This window comes from Bos indicus x Bos taurus, chromosome 9, assembly GCF_003369695.1.
Source record: "Bos indicus x Bos taurus breed Angus x Brahman F1 hybrid chromosome 9, Bos_hybrid_MaternalHap_v2.0, whole genome shotgun sequence".
Taxonomy (NCBI): Eukaryota; Metazoa; Chordata; class Mammalia; order Artiodactyla; family Bovidae; genus Bos; species Bos indicus x Bos taurus.
In genome coordinates this window covers 34561298-34574755 of record NC_040084.1, presented here as the reverse complement: position 1 = coordinate 34574755, position 13458 = coordinate 34561298, and the positions used below count along the sequence as shown (strand labels likewise).

At 38.2% G+C, this 13458-nt stretch overlaps 1 protein-coding gene across 2 annotated transcripts in view; it reads left to right on the top strand.

Annotated features, from left to right (window-relative positions):
- NT5DC1 (5'-nucleotidase domain containing 1) overlaps positions 1–13458 on the top strand; it is a 112315-nt gene that overhangs the window by 85281 nt on the left and 13576 nt on the right. For both annotated transcript variants that reach the window (XM_027551160.1, XM_027551159.1), the window contains exons 7-10: positions 5323–5497; positions 10276–10373; positions 11891–12009; positions 13059–13211. In XM_027551160.1, coding sequence (XP_027406961.1) covers positions 5323–5497; positions 10276–10373; positions 11891–12009; positions 13059–13211 — 545 coding nt within the window. The remainder of the gene's footprint in view (positions 1–5322; positions 5498–10275; positions 10374–11890; positions 12010–13058; positions 13212–13458) is intronic.

Sequence of the window (13458 nt, the reverse complement as noted above, 5' to 3'; positions counted from 1 at the left end):
TTAGCAGGTATGTCATGGTGAAAAACATACGTAAAAGTATTTATATTGTCTTTCAGAAAGCAGTTTTATCACACATGATCTTCTAATAGTCACTCTGCTGAGATACTATGAAACCTTTCAACAGGATCTCTCAAATGAACAACTTCATTAGTCTTGCTGGCATTTTCTAAAACTGAGTTGTAACTATTGTTTATTGTTACTGTCTTAAAATTATGAAATACTGTCTCAGGAATCAACTAACTTTTTCAAAGGACCAGATCATGTAAATATTATAGGCTTTATGTAGATACTTCTATAACCTTGTTAAGTAAATACCTTTCTTAGCTTGCGGGCTGTGGTTTGCGGCCTCAGGTTTTTCTGATCACCTGATAAATCTCACTTGATAGCTCTCCCCGCACACAGACTGACTTCTACAATTATTCATCCTCTGCTGTTTCCCTGACGTTGAGAATGTAAATACCAAGGTAAAGACAGTTCTTTTCCTAAAAGATCTCAGTCTCAGGAGAAAGAAAAATACATAAACACACTTATTACAAGTGTTAATTATCGTGCAGTGTGATGAATGATGTCCAGAGGTGGTGTGACTGGGTGAGGGTGTTGGGAAATGCTCCACAGACAAGCGGCAAGCATTTCTAAAGCAGCAGAGAGAGGAGAGTACATTCCACAAAGGAAGGTAATGCTTATACCTCAATGTGGAAGACATTTATTTTGGGTTTGTTTTTTTTTTTGGCTTATCTCAATATAAAATCTCAGTTCCCAGATAATAGCATAGATAACATCAGCTCAAGAATACTGGAAGCCCAAGAATACTGGAGTGGGTAGTCTATCCCTTCTCTAGGGGATCATCCCGACTCAGGAATCGAACCAGGGTCTCCTTTATTGCAGGCAGATTCTTTACCAACCGAGCTATCAGGGAAGCCCAACATCAGCTCAGTCACTACAAAAAAACTTCGGTAGGTATTGTGAGGAAAAGCATATTATTCAACAATTACAGCACTGAATATGGATTTGAAGCATTTGACTTCTGCTGCTTCTGCACATGTTATTTTTCTTTAACAGACACTGATCACCTGATAAGTTAAATTTAAAACAAGGTTTTAGACACGTAAGCAGTGAGGTTACGTAGCTCATGTTAGGTAACAAGATACTATAAAATTAAGAAGTCCCTGCTCTCTGAGAGCCAGTGATCCCAATGAGGCAGGCAGGATATACAGATAATAATAGCAAAAGTTCTAGTTCTTATGCTTAGAGCCATAATTCTTAATCCTAATTGTACATTGAAATTACTTGGGGAGCTTTAAAAAAATATATCAGTGTCACGGCTCCAGCCTGGACCAATTAAATCAGAATCTTTGGGGTAAGACACAGATACAGAGATAGAAGTCAAACACTGTTCATGTAAATTTTATAGATTATGGTTTTCAATACCTTTACCCTTCATTTCTCAATTCTCGTTGTCCTTTTCCAAGCATTATGTTTAGTACATAGATACTCAATCTAGATATTCTAGATTTATTTACAAATATTAAAAGCAAACCATTTAGGGCCCATATAGGGTCCATAAACAGAAAATCTGTTTTAACGTTAAATTTCAGTCTCATCTTTTGCCTTCTATAAACAAACAAAAAAATTAGAACATTTTTTAATCTATTGTTTATCTCATTCATCCTTCAAAAACTATTTCAGTATCTCTTGGCCAAAAGAAATTTATATAGTATATGTGTATTTCAGAAAATTGTATCATCCCTTACTGCAAATACATTTAAACAGTTCATGGCTGAACATTTTAGCTGTTCACTGGCCTGCTCTTCTATAACCTACAAAGGTTGTAAATATTTCAGTCTCTCCTAAATTATGTTCTGCAGTGGAAATGATAACAGACCTTAATTGGAGGCTGATGGTGGAGCTGATAGCATTCCAGAATCTCTGATCCTCCCGCACGGCAGCTTAGAGAACACGACCCACACGTCACACCAACACTGGCGATATAGTTAACAAGGAAAATGCTTACTTATTCCATGATGATAGAAATCGTGATGTGGCACAATTGTCTATTAAGCTAAAAAAGCATTTTTAATATTCAAGTTGTACTTATTTTTTTTTACCACGAGAGGTCCCTCAATCCTGAATTACAGTGGTTGCGTGCAGGTCATTTTCTCTGCCCGAAGGACTGTCGCAGCACTTCGCTGTTCTTCCCGTGACTGCATTAATACCGAACTTTTAATATAGGAGAGTGAAACCTTTATTCTTTAGAACTAGCTTTTTAAATTTTTTACTTTTAATCCCCTCTGGATACAGAAAATATCAGCATCTAAGGATAGGAGTGTAAAGGCCAGGAAAATGAGTTACATAAAATGGCAATGAAATGGAATTCTTTTGAGGTTAAGTGAAAACACAGGCTGCTTTGTGAGTGGAGAACAAACAGGACCATTCCTTTCTTTCCACCTTAGGTCTCAGTCTCAGTTCCCTGTCTTGTCTAGTCAGTGTAAATCTCTCAGTATAAAAATAGAATAAACATGATTATTTTTATCAATAGGGGTATAGAAAGGAAGGTACTTTAGATAGGATGACATTAATAGGACATGAATAATAGAATTTTTGTCATAGGTTATATGTTACAAATCATTACTTTGACTTTAAATAAACATAAATGTTCCTGTGTCTGCCTCTCCACTTATTTAAGTATTCATTCATTGAATGATTGCTCAATGTCAAACAGAAAATCAGACTCCCTGCCTTTAGGGAAATAATTTAATAAGCAGTCATTATTCCAGCATAATATGTTTAACATAAATTCCTCTGGTTTAATAGCTTGACCATTTCAGTAAAAATGATGGGTATATGTTATGGACAACAGTACTAAATTATAAGCTTCAGAATTGCTCAGAGATTAGATATTAATTGTTCCCACCACAAAAAAAGAAAAATGATTGTGCAACATGATAGAGGTGTTGGCTAAATACAGTAATAATCCCCTGCAGTGTATAAATGTCAGTCAACACATTGTACACCTTAAACTTGCACAGTGTTATGTGTTAGTTATATCAGTAAAAATAAACTTGAAAAGATGAGTGTGTATTTACATGAACATACCTCCTATTCCCTTAATGATTTGAGGTTACAAGGGATGAAAAATATTTTCCCCAACCATGGTTAGTGACCTTTTATACAAAGAGCAACCCATAATCTACCATAACATATCCATTTGTACCGGATTTGTCTTTTTTAATTTGTTCATTTCTCTCTGGCTTGTGGACAAAGCGAGAACATCTCCATTATTTCCTCAGGGAGCAGTTTTCTCCAACTAAACTATTATGTTTGCACTCTTTTAGATTAGGCTTACTAAGGGAAACTAATATTAATCTAGGCAGGAATTTCAAAAATGCTCTGTTTAAATGTATGTTTTATTTTTTTAAATTCTTTTGGAAATGGAAAAGCTTTTTAACAGTAATTTACATTTTGACCACTAGGTGGCACTTTGACCACACTTATGTGTGGTAAGCACATATAAGCTAAGGAAAAAATAGCCTTTTCTCAGCGATTGTTTCTGAATACAGATGCTTAAGTATCTTCAGCATTACATACTACAAATCTTTTGTTATCCAGCCCATAATATCACTACAAAAGCCTTTGTTTTTCTGGGTGAAATAATCTTACATATGACTGCCTCAGGTAAATTCTGGGAGACACAGCTTCTGCCATTGCTCTGATCATTACTCATCAAACTATTCTGTTTTTAGCTATTTAAATATATTATTTTTTCTTTCTTAAGTTAGTCCTTTCTTACTAGTACCTTCTCATCCCTGAAAAACAGAAGATATATTTTAATTTTTTCAAGGCCCATTACATAGCTTCTGGGATATTAAGAGATCCAAGAACACATGTTCTTTGTAGGGCAGAATATGAGGGCACGAAGTTTGTTTTTGTTGTTCTTGGCACTCTGAGAGCTGTTTTTCTCATTTTACAACATTCATTCTTTTGTTAAGTAATATTTTGGTCTGATTATGAATAATTCTTACAGTGTATTATTTTCTGAAGAAAGATGTTGTAGGCTGCAAATAATAGATATCCTTAATGGTTAAGCTATTGCTAAATTGGGTTGTTTCACATGACCAGGACATGGGAAGGAATTACCCTGTTAGGTTGGACTGGTAGAGAGACCCACCCTCTGTAAGCACCCAGCCCCTCAGAAACCTCCAACACAATTAGAGTGCTCTCCAGCAAAGAAGAGGGAGAGTGGATTTGGGCAGTCAGATAACAGTATTTGGTGCCATTTCTGGTTTTGTTGTTTGTTTCTTTTTTTTTCCCCCCTAGAGACTCTTCTTTCTTGTCCTGACGTTCTTGAAGTAAAACTTCATTTCCCTTATTTTAAGTGCATGACACTGAACAGAATTACAGATGTATAGACTCTGTCTGTTGCAGAATTTTATCATTCAGCACAAGCTCTTTCACTTCTTGTTTTGTCTATGCACGTGTCTTTTCTCTAGCAGTTAAGGAAAGTAAGAACTCAGGTTCTCTTTCTGTGCTTACCAGTGCTATCACGCCCCCAAAACCTGTATCTCTAAAGTGCTGTATGAATCTAATCGCATTTCAACCAAGCCTGCATTGTCTGCCTAAGCACGCATAACTCTGAAGGCTCCGTATCAAACACTGGGTGCGTCTGACCAGGACTTCTGGAAATGTTGGCACCAGCTGCCTCAGAGCTCAGGCTGACCCCCTGGACTCTTTATAGACCCAGAGGAACAGAGCTGGGCTAGCTCAGTGACTCAGGTTCTTCAGCTTCTGTCAGTCACACTGCCTTCCTGCCTTTTCTGGCTTGTTTTTCCATTTAATATCACAGCCTCCCAAGGGCTGTAACAGACCCAGGACATCTAGTCTCAGTTCCGTCTGAAACAGAACCTGAAACAGCTCCTTTCTCCACTGCTTCATGCCAAGGTGTGTTCCTGCTGCATTATCTGAAAATGTATTTGTTTGTTTTCTGAATTCAGCAAGTATTTGTTGAATGATTGAAAGAATATTTATTGACATTTCAAATACAGTAAGTTTTTCTCTGATTTGAAAGTGCTGATATATTTTGTTTATTATGTTATCTGTTTTAATACTTGTCAAACAACTAGAAAATGTTTTCAACTGACATTTTCAGTCATCATGTTTTTAACTAAAGAACAGTAAATATTCAAGAAGTTAGTAATGGCATTGTTGCTAGATTGTTTGAACATAGTTTTTATCCTTTTAATTTTATAATTTGAGAGAGATGAACTTATTTGAGAATACACTGAATCAAAAAAAAATTTTAATCTCTGTGATATTTTTATTTTTCAGAAAACTGTGGAATATATTTTCCAGAAATAAAAAGAGATCCAGGCAAATATTTACACACTTGTCCGGAATCAGTAAAAAAGTGGCTTCGACAGCTAAAGAATGCTGGCAAAATCCTTATGTTAATTACCAGTTCTCACAGTGATTACTGTAGACTCCTCTGCCAGTATATCCTTGGGTAAGTGGTCAGTCATTTTGTTTTCATGGTCTTATAAAATCCTGATAACAGATTAGACCAGTGCCCTTTTTAAGTGTTCAGCCATGACCATGTCATTATATTAAACAATACTGAGTGACACGTGGTTGTTTCTTGTAACAGCCCTCAACATCTGCTGACAGCAAGATACCCCACGTACATTTCAGCAAAGCAGTCTTGCCAGGCCCAGTATGCTCACAGCTGATGGACTTTAGATTTTCTGGAAAATATTGGGGACAGACCACAAGTCCTTCAGGCATCCTCCATGTCTCTGGTTTCTCAGCTTTGGGTGATTCTTTTTTTTTTTTAATGTTTTTTTTTTTTTCTTTTCTTTTTTTTTTTTTAATTAGTTTTGCCAAATATCAAAATGAATCCACCACAGGTATACATGTGTTCCCCATCCTGAACCCTCCTCCCTCCCCATACCATCCCTCTGGGTCGTCCCAGTGCACCAGCCCCAAGCATCCAGTATCGTGCATTGAACCTGGACTGGCATCTCGTTTCATACATGATATTTTACATGTTTCAATGCCATTCTCCCAAATCTTCCCACCCTCTCCCTCTCCCACAGAGTCCATAAGACTGTTCTATACATCAGTGTCTCTTTTGCTGTCTCGTATACAGGGTTATCGTTACCATCTTTCTAAATTCCATATATATGCGTTAGTATACTGTATTGGTGTTTTTCCTTCTGGCTTACTTCACTCTGTATAATAGGCTCCAGTTTCATCCACCTCATTAGAACTGATTCAAATGTATTCTTTTTAATGGCTGAGTAATACTCCATTGTGTATATGTACCACAGCTTGCTTATCCATTCATCTGCTGATGGACATCTAGGTTGCTTCCATGTCCTGGCTATTATAAACAGTGCTGCGATGAACATTGGGGTACACGTGTCTCTTTCCCTTCTGGTTTCCTCAGTGTGTATGCCCAGCAGTGGGATTGCTGGATCATAAGGCAGTTCTATTTCCAGTTTTTTAAGGAATCTCCACACTGTTCTCCATAGTGGCTGTACTAGTTTGCATTCCCACCAACAGTGTAAGAGGGTTCCCTTTTCTCCACACCCTCTCCAGCATTTATTATTTGTAGACTTTTGGATCGCAGCCATTCTGACTGGTGTGAAATGGTACCTCATAGTGGTTTTGATTTGCATTTCTCTGATAATGAGTGATGTTGAGCATCTTTTCATGTGTTTGTTAGCCATCTGTATGTCTTCTTTGGAGAAATGTCTTTTTAGGTCTTTGGCCCATTTTTGGATTGGGTCATTTATTTTTCTGGAGTTGAGCTGTAGGAGTTGCTTGTATATTTTTGAGATTAATTGTTTGTCGGTTGCTTCATTTGCTATTATTTTCTCCCATTCTGAAGGCTGTCTTTTCACCTTGCTAATAGTTTCCTTTGATGTGCAGAAGCTTTTAAGTTTAATTAGGTCCCATTTGTTTATTTTTGCTTTTATTTCCAATATTCTGGGAGGTGGGTCATAGAGGATCCTTCTGTGATGTATGTCAGAGAGTGTTTTGCCTATGTTCTCCTCTAGGAGTTTTATAGTTTCTGGTCTTACGTTGAGATCTTTAATCCATTTTGAGCTTATTTTTGTATATGGTGTTAGAAAGTGTTCTAGTTTCATTCTTTTACAAGTGGTTGACCAGATTTCCCAGCACCACTTGTTAAAGAGATTGTCTTTAATCCATTGTATATTCTTGCCTCCTTTGTCAAAGATAAGGTGTCCATATGTGCGTGGATTTATCTCTGGGCTTTCTATTTTGTTCCATTGATCTATATTTCTGTCTTTGTGCCAGTACCATACTGTCTTGATAACTGTGGCTTTGTAGTAGAGCCTGAAGTCAGGTAGGTTGATTCCTCCAGTTCCATTTTTCTTTCTCAAGATCACTTTGGCTATTCGAGGTTTTTTATATTGTATTTGATAATAGTTGAAACTATTTTGTATTGTATTTGATAATAGTTGAAAACTTCCCTAAACTGGGGAAGGAAATAATCACCCAAGTCCAAGAAACCCAGAGAATCCCAAACAGGATAAACCCAAGGCGAAACACCCCAAGACACATATTAATCAAATTAACAAAGATCAAACACAAAGAACAAATATTAAAAGCAGCAAGGGAAAAACAACAAATAACACACAAGGGAATTCCCATAAGGATAACGGCTGATCTTTCAAGCCTGAAACTCTTCAAGCCAGGAGGGAATGGCAAGACATACTTAAAATGATGAAAGAAAATAACCTACAGCCCAGATTATTGTACCCAGCAAGGATTTCATTCAAGTATGAAGGAGAAATCAAAAGCTTCTCAGACATGCAAAAGCTGAGAGAATTCTGCACCACCAAACCAGCTCTCCAACAAATACCAAAGGATATTCTCTAGACAGGAAACACAAAAATGGTGTATAAATTCGAACCCCAAACAATAAAGTAAATGGCAACGGGATCATACTTATCAGTAATTACCTTAAACGTAAATGGGTTGAATGCCCCAACCAAAAGACAAAGACTGGCTGAATGGATACAAAAACAAGACCCCTACATATGTTGTCTACAGGAGACCCACCTCAAAACAGGGGACACATACAGACTGAAAGTGAAGGGCTGGAAAAAGATTTTCCATGCAAATAGGGACCAAAAGAAAGCAGGAGTAGCAATACTCATATCAGATAAAATAGACTTTAAAACAAAGGCTGTGAAAAGAGACAAAGAAGGTCACTACATAATGATCAAAGGATCAATCCAAGAAGAAGATATAACAATTATAAATATATATGCACCCAACACGGGAGCACCACAGTACGTAAGACAAATGCTAACAAGTATGAAAGGAAAAATTAACAATAACAAAATAATAGTGGGAGACTTTAATACCCCACTTACACCTATGGATAGATCAACTAAACAGAAAATTAACAAGGAAACACAAACTTTAAACAGTACAATAGACCAGTTAGACCTAATTGATATCTATAGGACATTTCATCCCAATACAATGAATTTCACCTTTTTCTCAAGCGCACATGGAACCTTCTCCAGGATAGATCACATCCTGGGCCATAAAGCTAGCCTTGGTAAATTCAAAAAAATAGAAATCATTCCAAGCGTCTTTTCTGACCACAATGCAGTAAGATTAGATCTCAATTAGAGGAGAAAAACTATTAAAAATTCCAACATATGGAGGCTGAACAACACGCTGCTGGGTGATTCTTGAGGGACACTGAGTTACAGATTATGCTCCCTGACACTCACCTGGAATACAGCCCCCCTGCAGCAATTTCCCTGTTGAGCCAGGCACTTCACCATTTACCCATCCAGGTGTGGGGTTGACATCCATGAACATCGAGACAGTATAAATGTGTAGACTCAAGGCAGATGTGGGCACAAGCCCTGCCTTGCAACTTACTTTGTAACCCAGGGTAGGTTCTGTAACCTCTCTGAACCTTCATTTCATCTTCTTAAAAATGGGACAGTGAGCAAACTCCAGGAGATAGTGGAGAACAAGGAAGCCTGGCATGCTGTAGTCCATGGGGTTGCAGAAAGTTGGACATGACTTAGCTACTGAACAACAGCAATACCTCATAGGTGTTAGGGGAAATTTAAATAGCATAATACAGGTTAAAGTATTAGGCAGAGTAGTTGATAAATTTTAGTAAGCATTAATACTCATTTATGGCATCCATATTGGGAATATCCATGGTCAGATCTAGATTCTGAAATTGGCTGTTAGATTTGCCCTAATGTTTCCTCAAATTTTATCAGACACTGTACTGAATTGCTGTGAGTATTAAGCAAAATTTAGCCTCCAGACTGACCCCTTGCTGACTGGTTTAGTTTCCTAATTCCCATGTTTTTCAGCACATGTAGGTTCAGACTGACCTGTGGTACAGTTACAGTCTGTTGGTGGTTTTCTGCTTTCTTATTAATATTAAGGGATGGGATCCTTGAAGTGAGTTAAGGCTGCAGTCCCAGGTGCCTTGGGAAGTAAATGCCTTCTATAGAACATTTGTGTCCTGGTACCAGGACCATGCTTCAGAGTAAACACTCGGGAGTATTTTTTTTCATTGGTGACCTACATTCATTGTAGGTTACCAGAATTTTTCTCCATATCTGAATTCCTCTGTAGTACAGTTCTGCTGTTATAAAAGTATTCTGAAATGTTGAGTAAATATTGTCTCCCCAATGTAATAGTGAGTCTGTCAGGAACAAAAATTATCTTCCCTTTGCTGTCCCAAATAATCCTTAGTGTAGTATTAAATACAGACTAAAAAAAACATTTGTATTATTATACAAAAATAACCATATTATAAGACTACCCTGATTTTTTAACACTCTCTGAAAGATGTCTCCTGACTCAATACAATGCTGGCTTTTGGTAAGACCCATGAGATACACAAAATTATTAATAACTCTTGATGCTAATAAATTCAAACAAATTTCAGGCCCTAAATTTGAAAACATAGTGTGTGAATACATAGATGTTAGAACTGTCGAATTTATAACTGTTGCCATAGTGAGAAAGTCAGCTTAGCACCTAGAGTTAATGAGTTAATGTGCTTTTTTTCCCCTTATGTGTATACTTCAGGGTGGTGTCTGGATAATTAGTGCTCGACCACCTTCTATTTCCTTTCTTATTTTTTTCTTAATCAAAAAATAAGAAATGATGCTGTGGTCAGATAGACAAAGATTAAGTTCTGTTTTTTATGGACCTTTTCTAATTCCTTAAAATAAACTTATGAAAAATATCACTGCTTTGTAGGAATGATTTTGAAGATCTTTTTGACATTGTGATTACAAATGCATTGAAGCCTGGCTTCTTCTCTCATTTACCAAGTCAGAGGCCTTTCCGGACGCTTGGTGAGTTCACAGTTTGTGTCTTTCCTCTCCTGCTTAAGATTTATTCATTCACTTGATAAATACCCTGTTGGCTGACAGCCATGTGCAAAATTTCATGTTAGATGCAATGACGGGAATTAAAGAGATGATAAGTGTCCTTTCCCCTCATGAGGTTACAAACACAAACACATAAGCAAGTCGGTGAATGCGTGGGACGAGATTACAGGCCGTGTTCCCTGTCAAGGTGGCAGTGACTGCCTGGTGACACCGAGTAAACTGGGAGGCCACCTTAGAGTGCCCACAGGGAGGCAGTTGCAGGGGACTGATGTCAGCCATTGTCATGGAGACACAGAAAGGGAGGGTGGTGCTTCCCATAGAGCATGAGAAGAAATGTTTAAGTATTGTATTTGGGTTTATGAAGATGTTGCTTGAAACTTCCTTGAGTGTGCTCCCTTGGACTGTATGCTTCTGCTTCAGCTCTGATGCTTTCATAAGCCACCTTGGCTGTCTGCTGCTGGAGTTAATGGTTTTCTCAGTCCCACAGCTTCCCAGTTACGAACGTTCTAAGCCCTCCACGTTGCCCTGCGTGGATAGGACCCTACAGAGCAGCTTCCAGTCTGGGGGCTGAAAACAGGGAAGGGAAGGGATATATTTGTGTAAAGTGAGTTTTTTGTTTTAGTTTTTGTATAAAGAAGAAATTTTCTTTTTTGTTAATAATTGAGTCCCAGTATCTGAGAAATCATGATTCTATAGATTTGTATTTTTTTATTAAGCAATAGAAAGCTTCCCTTTCCAACGTTTCCTACGCAGGGAGCCTCTACATATCAGATGTAGGTTTGCTTTCAAAAATAATTGTGTAAGTTAATCATTTTCCAGTTGCCATAAACCCCGATTATTTACATGGCAAGACATTCTGTACTAAGTAAAGACAGACAGACATGAGAAATAATTGGTTTCCACCATGTTTCTCCAGGAATATGATGATGATTCTTAGACTCTTAATGTTAGGCTAAACATGGCTTATTTTTGACCTATTCTTTAGAGAATAATAGGGTTTTAATTTGATTGTATAAAAGAATTAAAAAATGGCTGCTGAAATGTCAGCCAAATAGGCCTGAATATCTTTTGACCTTTAGCTGTGATGTGGCTTTAATTATCTGTAATTGTGATTTTAGAATTTCTTGTTCAGAATAACTGAGGTTGTGTGGAAATTCATCTTCCATTATTATATGTTGGACTGTTTTATTATCACCAGTAATGGGGGAGGCTGTGCCTTTGTGAGGGCAGAGGGTATATGGGATATCTCTGTACCTTTCTCTCAGTTTTGTGTGAACTTAAAACTGCTCTTAAAAAATTCTTTTAAAAAATATGTCTCTATGTCAACTAAATGCTCATGACGTATAGGTGATTGCTGAATGCTGGCTGCCATCCCCACGTGGTTCCTTCTTACACATGTCCTTCAGCCATGCAAAGCGTGGTCTGTCCAGATGAGTGCTGCCACTCGATGAAAACGTATGATTGTTGACCTGTGTTCTCAGAGAATGACGAGGAGCGCGAGGCACTGCCATTTCTGGATAAACCTGGCTGGTACTCCCAAGGGAACGCTGTCCACCTTTATGAACTTCTGAAGAAAATGACTGGCAAGCCTGAACCCAAGGTATTTTATCATTGGGGTGGAGTCTTTGTGGCCCACTTGGAGAGAGAAACCTTTGTCAACTAAAACCGTAACTCTAAATGCATTCCGCATAACTATCTGCCAACCTCCTTGCCTGTCTCTTCTGCTTAAATAAGTCTTTCCTTTGATGTACATTTTTATCTCTGACAAAGAAAAGCAAATATTCCAAGCAGGAACACAGACCTAGAATAGTGTGTGGGTTACCTGAGGAATGTTACCCTGCTAACTGCCCATCAAGGACCTTTTTATATGTGAAACCAGCAATAACTGATTATACTACAGACTAAAGACACATTAGCTTTTAACATCCTGTCATATTGTTGATGTTGGACATTGGTATATTTTTAATAGCAGGACACTTCCTTCTAAAAAATGTTTGCCACAAGCCCCATGAGAGGATGGGTCAGTCCATCACTGAGCCTTGATCCACTGGCTCCCACACTGGCAAAGCCCCCGGGGCCTCCTGACTTGGAGGTTCTACCTCATATGCTCTTAACCTGGTTTCCTCATCTGTAAGCTTTGCCTCAGAATACCTCAGAGTACCTGGGAAGCTTCCTGGAGTCCACCTGCCTCGCCCACCCACTCTCAGAGATGCTGTTTCAGCAGGTGTGAGTGGGGCCTATAAACTTTGGTAAATTGGCTCTGTTGTGAGTGTTCTTGCTAATCTAATCCTCTGTAACAGGCTGTCTCCAGTATGTCACCAGCTCTTCAATTCCAGGGGAAGGTTTAACTGTAAACACTGGGGCTCTTTCATTTTCATTTCAGAAATTTGAATTAAGTTCACTTATCTTCTGCTCTTCTGCATGCAAATGAATTGTGTAATTTCTTAAACCTGACACCCTGTGAATCAAATGGAACAAGTCAATGGTCACTTGTGAAGTTATCCAAGGAAATTTAAGATGTTTATGCAGCTTTTACATGACTTACTCTTTGATAGCTGTTAAGGAATTTTCTTGTGCCTTTTGTAAAATGACCACCACGCCCCTTCACAGTCCTCATGTCTCAGACAAAATTTGCTGTCTGACTTACAGGTTGTTTACTTTGGTGACAGCATGCATTCAGATATTTTTCCAGCCTGTCATTATAGTAATTGGGAGACAGTCCTTATCCTCGAAGAGCTCCGAGGGGACAAAGATGGGAAGCCTGAGGAATCAGAACCTGAAGAGAAAAAAGGAAAATATGAGGTAAGAGTCTCCTTTAGTTTTTTCCTTAAAAGAAGACCTTTGTGTTTGTTATATCTTAGAAAGTGCTTGTTTCTGCCACGAGCAATGAAGTCTGTTGGCACTTAACTGTAATCTTCATGCCCTCTCAACTCTGCAGTTGATCTTGTGGGTAGTTTTTCAATGATGCCGAGATAATGCCATTGACCATCTGTCTGTCTTCTGGGCTCCCTGCTTTCGTCCAGAGCTGTGGCACCATGGCTGTGCTTTG